This window comes from Triticum dicoccoides, chromosome 3B (genome assembly GCF_002162155.2).
Source record: "Triticum dicoccoides isolate Atlit2015 ecotype Zavitan chromosome 3B, WEW_v2.0, whole genome shotgun sequence".
NCBI classification, from domain to species: Eukaryota; Viridiplantae; Streptophyta; class Magnoliopsida; order Poales; family Poaceae; genus Triticum; species Triticum dicoccoides.
The window spans coordinates 761,878,691-761,882,395 of NC_041385.1; the positions used below are offsets into that span (position 1 = coordinate 761,878,691).

Consider the following 3,705-nt stretch of genomic DNA (forward strand, 5'->3'; position numbering starts at 1 on the left):
TAGTTATGTGTGACGTTTATGTTATATTTTGTGATTTTAGGTGGTTACAACCTAGTTCTCGAGAATCTTGAACTGTTCTGAATCATTGGTTATGTAAATTTTCGAGTGCATCTAGCTTCATATTTGAATTTTATGAGATTTGGTTCAGTGGACTTGCATTCGTCAATCAATTTTTTTATACCGTCAATGTTTCGCCTCGCCTAAGTTCAATTCCTGGATCCGCCACTGGGCGGAACCTGTCTGATAGCTGCGAAGCCGTCTCCAAAATTCGCTATATAAACTTGCCCACTAGTACTGGGCATAATTCGCTTTGCTCGTGTCAAACAATTTCTTTTACAAATTGGCGTACAGGAATTCCTGATGAATTTTACAGACATAATGCAGAAGCCATCGCATTGCCTTGCCAAACAAAGGATTTGAATTACTCGTTCATAGCCGGCCATGATCAGTTGTTCATGTCAGACCAGCATGTCACTCACATCGACAACATTCCTGGGGAATTCGATCATCTGCTCCTGCTAAAAACATTATAGACCTTTATTTCTGGGGCTGCCACCGGCGCCCTCAAGCCGGCGGCAGGGGGAGCGCGGCCACGGTCTTCTTCCAGGCGGGGCGGGCGGAGATGTCGTCCCACCACGCCTGCACGTGCGGCCTGGCCGCGACCAGCTCCGCCGCCCGGGGCGTCCGGCTCATGACGAACAGCTGCGCCATGTGGTTCACATCGGCGAGCGTGAACGCGTCGCCGGCGAGGTACCTGTTCCCGGCGGCGAGGTGCGCGTCGTAGACGTCGAGCACGTCGGCCACCTTGCGGGCGAGCCCGTCCACCACGGCCGGGTCGGGCGGCGCGCCGCTCGGCAGCCGGGGTCTGACGCGGAGCTCGTACACCAGGTCGGCCACGGCCGGGTAGAAGTGGTGCGACTCCACCTCCAGCCACACCTCCAGCTTCGCCGACGGCGTCGCCGGCAGCAGGTCCGTGCCCGAGGACCGGTACTTGGCCGCGATGTACCTACTTATGGCGCGAGACTCTGCACGCGATCCCCAAATCAGAGCAAATTCGTGCAGTTGATTAGCCGAAAATGTTGCCAACTAACTCCGGCGAGTCTGAAAATCTGGATTTTTTGGGGTGGGCGTACCGAAGAGGATGTCGTCGCCGTCCTGGAACGCCGGGACCTGGCCCAAGGGCTGCACGGCGCATGGAAACGAGGTAAAAATTAGTGAACGATCACATCGGCTGATGATCAGTAGCTGGGAAGTGCGTGGGCGGGCGTACGTACGTTGATGGCGAGGAAGTCGGGCGCCTTGGTGTCGTCGACGACGACGAGCTCGTAGTCGAGCCCCTTCTCGTTGAGCAGCGCCGCGATGCGCACCGAGTTGGACGACAGCTCGTACCCGTACAGCTTCCTTGTGCTCACCGCAGCCGCCGCCGCCGGCTCAGCCATGGCGCCTGACACGATGTGGCGACCGGCGATATCGACCGAAGACCGGAAGAGCTGCGCCGTCTGCGGATCGAGCGCGGTAGGTGGCTTGCAGAGCAGACACCGATCGCACCCCACCTAACGCTCAATCAACTGATTGGTTGGGTCTGCTCTGCTCTGCTCTGCAGGTGGCGCTAGTACTAGCAAGGAAGCAAGCGCACTCAAAGTCGCCCGACGTAACGTGACAATCCATCCGCCCGGACAAATGTTATTTTCTTAACACAGTTCAGAAGCTCGTACATAAGTATATACACTCACTCCTATAGACACACATGCACATCTTATTTCTGTGAACACCTCCGAAATACTAGCGCCATCCTATTTCTGATTGGTTAGGTGGCGCTAGTACTAGCAAGGAAGCAAGCGCACTTGGTTAATTGTTAATTCCTCAAAGTCGTCCGACGTAACGTGACAATCCATCCGCCCGGACAAATGTTATTTTCTTAACACAGTACAGAAGCTCATACATAAGTATATATACTCATTTTTATAAATACACACATGCACATCTGTCTCCTTCCACTGAACGTGCATCAATGAAAGGCCTAAAATATATCCGGAAAAATGTGAATACTAATGCCAAGTCCAGTGCTTGAATCTTGGCGGCGGGGGATACCGCTCCTCCTGAACAACCAACCACTGGTTGGTTCGCCATTCGGATAAATGCTATGAGGGCGTGTGCATAGTTTGAAAAACCGGTGGTCCAACCGAAAAATCGAAACCGCCTATCCGTCGGGATTTTAAGCAACTAGATGGGTAAATATCAAATTAATTCGGTGGTTTTCTGCGAAAATCAGAATAAAATCAGGATTTGACCAACCATTAGTACTATATTAGGACAATGGTCGTTTGTTGCAACGAATATAAATATCCTAGCACATTAGCTTATGATTTACCTGCCGATTGTATAAATAAATATTTATCAAATCATATAGTAAATTAAATTATAATTGATTCATAAGTTAAGTAAATTAAGGTGATTGATTATCGTACAGGAAAGGTGGACGAAGGGATGGTGGGACGAAAACCGACACATGAAACCTAATAAAGATGATTAACTTAATACTAACTAACTAATTGTTTGTGAATTGCAATGGGCGCACATAGTGGCTCAACAATAACTATATCTGACACATGTTTTACACACATCATATTCTAGATTTTGATAATATTCAATTTGATTTACATATGTGTAAGAAATGCAAGGAAAATTTTAATTTAGTTGATGATTTGGTAATATTTGACTTGATTTGGGTATTCTTTTATTTTTTGCGGGTGATTTGATTTGGTTATTCGTAAGTGAAGGAAAGAAGAATTTCGACTTAGTTGTGATTTTCGGAAAATTTAATTTGACTTGTTCAATTAATGCAGAAACTGATTTTGAAAAAGTATCAATTCGGTTTAGATTATTTCAAGTTACTCTATTTATATTGGTTTTAATTTTATGCAGCATCAAATTGAGAGTATCAAAAAAATCAATAGAAAACCAAGACGAGAGGGGGTCATGGGAATGTAAAAACAAGGAGGGGGTGACGATCGTTACTCAATATTTTGTTATTTTATTATTAGAAACCAGCGAATGAACCGGTGAACAGACAGATGAAAACCTAAACCAGCAGGGTCATTGGTTTGTTTTTTTAAACCATGGGCGTGTTGTATGTCTGAGTTGAGGCCTCCGTTGGTCTGTAAAAATACAGTAGGAAATTCATAGGATAGGATTTTAAAAGAAAAGTTTTCTATGTAGTTGTTTGGTTTATAGGAATGGATACCTATTTCTTTGTAGAATAGGAACCAATCCTTCATATTTTAAAGAACAAAAAACATTTGCCTAGACTCAATAATATTTTTCTAGGGTTCGAATAACTGCCACACGTGTGGCATGGACGGGAACCCGCCCGCACGCCTCGTGTAGCATGGACGGGAACCGGCCCGCAGACCACGTCCGCGCGCATAAAACCACGGCCCGCACGTCTGGTGCGTGGCAACCCCGCCCGCACTGCCCCGTCCGGGCCACACGACCTGCTGCCCGCACGACCGAGCCGTTCCCGTCCTCCGCTCGATCGCCTCTCTCGACTGCCGCCATCGTCCCCCACCTCTCGAACCCCTACCTCCGTCGCCGGCCTTCTCTGGTTGCCATGGCAACCAGAGCAGATCCGTAGGGCAAACCCACCGCAAACCACACCACAACCCTCCCCACCCCCAGCCCCCCACTCCAACCCAGCCCTTCAAA

The 3,705-nt window shown here is 48.3% G+C and overlaps 1 protein-coding gene across 1 annotated transcript; it reads right to left on the reverse strand.

Moving 5' to 3' along the window:
* Window positions 1–276: 276 nt before the first annotated feature.
* On the reverse strand, window positions 277–1,618 carry LOC119278338 (glutathione S-transferase 3-like). Its single transcript, XM_037559697.1, has 3 exons — window positions 1,275–1,618; window positions 1,134–1,182; window positions 277–1,025 (listed from the first exon to the last, which is right to left on the reverse strand). The coding sequence occupies exons 1-3, from the start codon at window positions 1,437–1,439 to the stop codon at window positions 565–567; spliced, it is 675 nt and encodes a 224-aa protein (XP_037415594.1). The 5' UTR covers window positions 1,440–1,618; the 3' UTR covers window positions 277–564.
* Window positions 1,619–3,705: the final 2,087 nt, after the last annotated feature.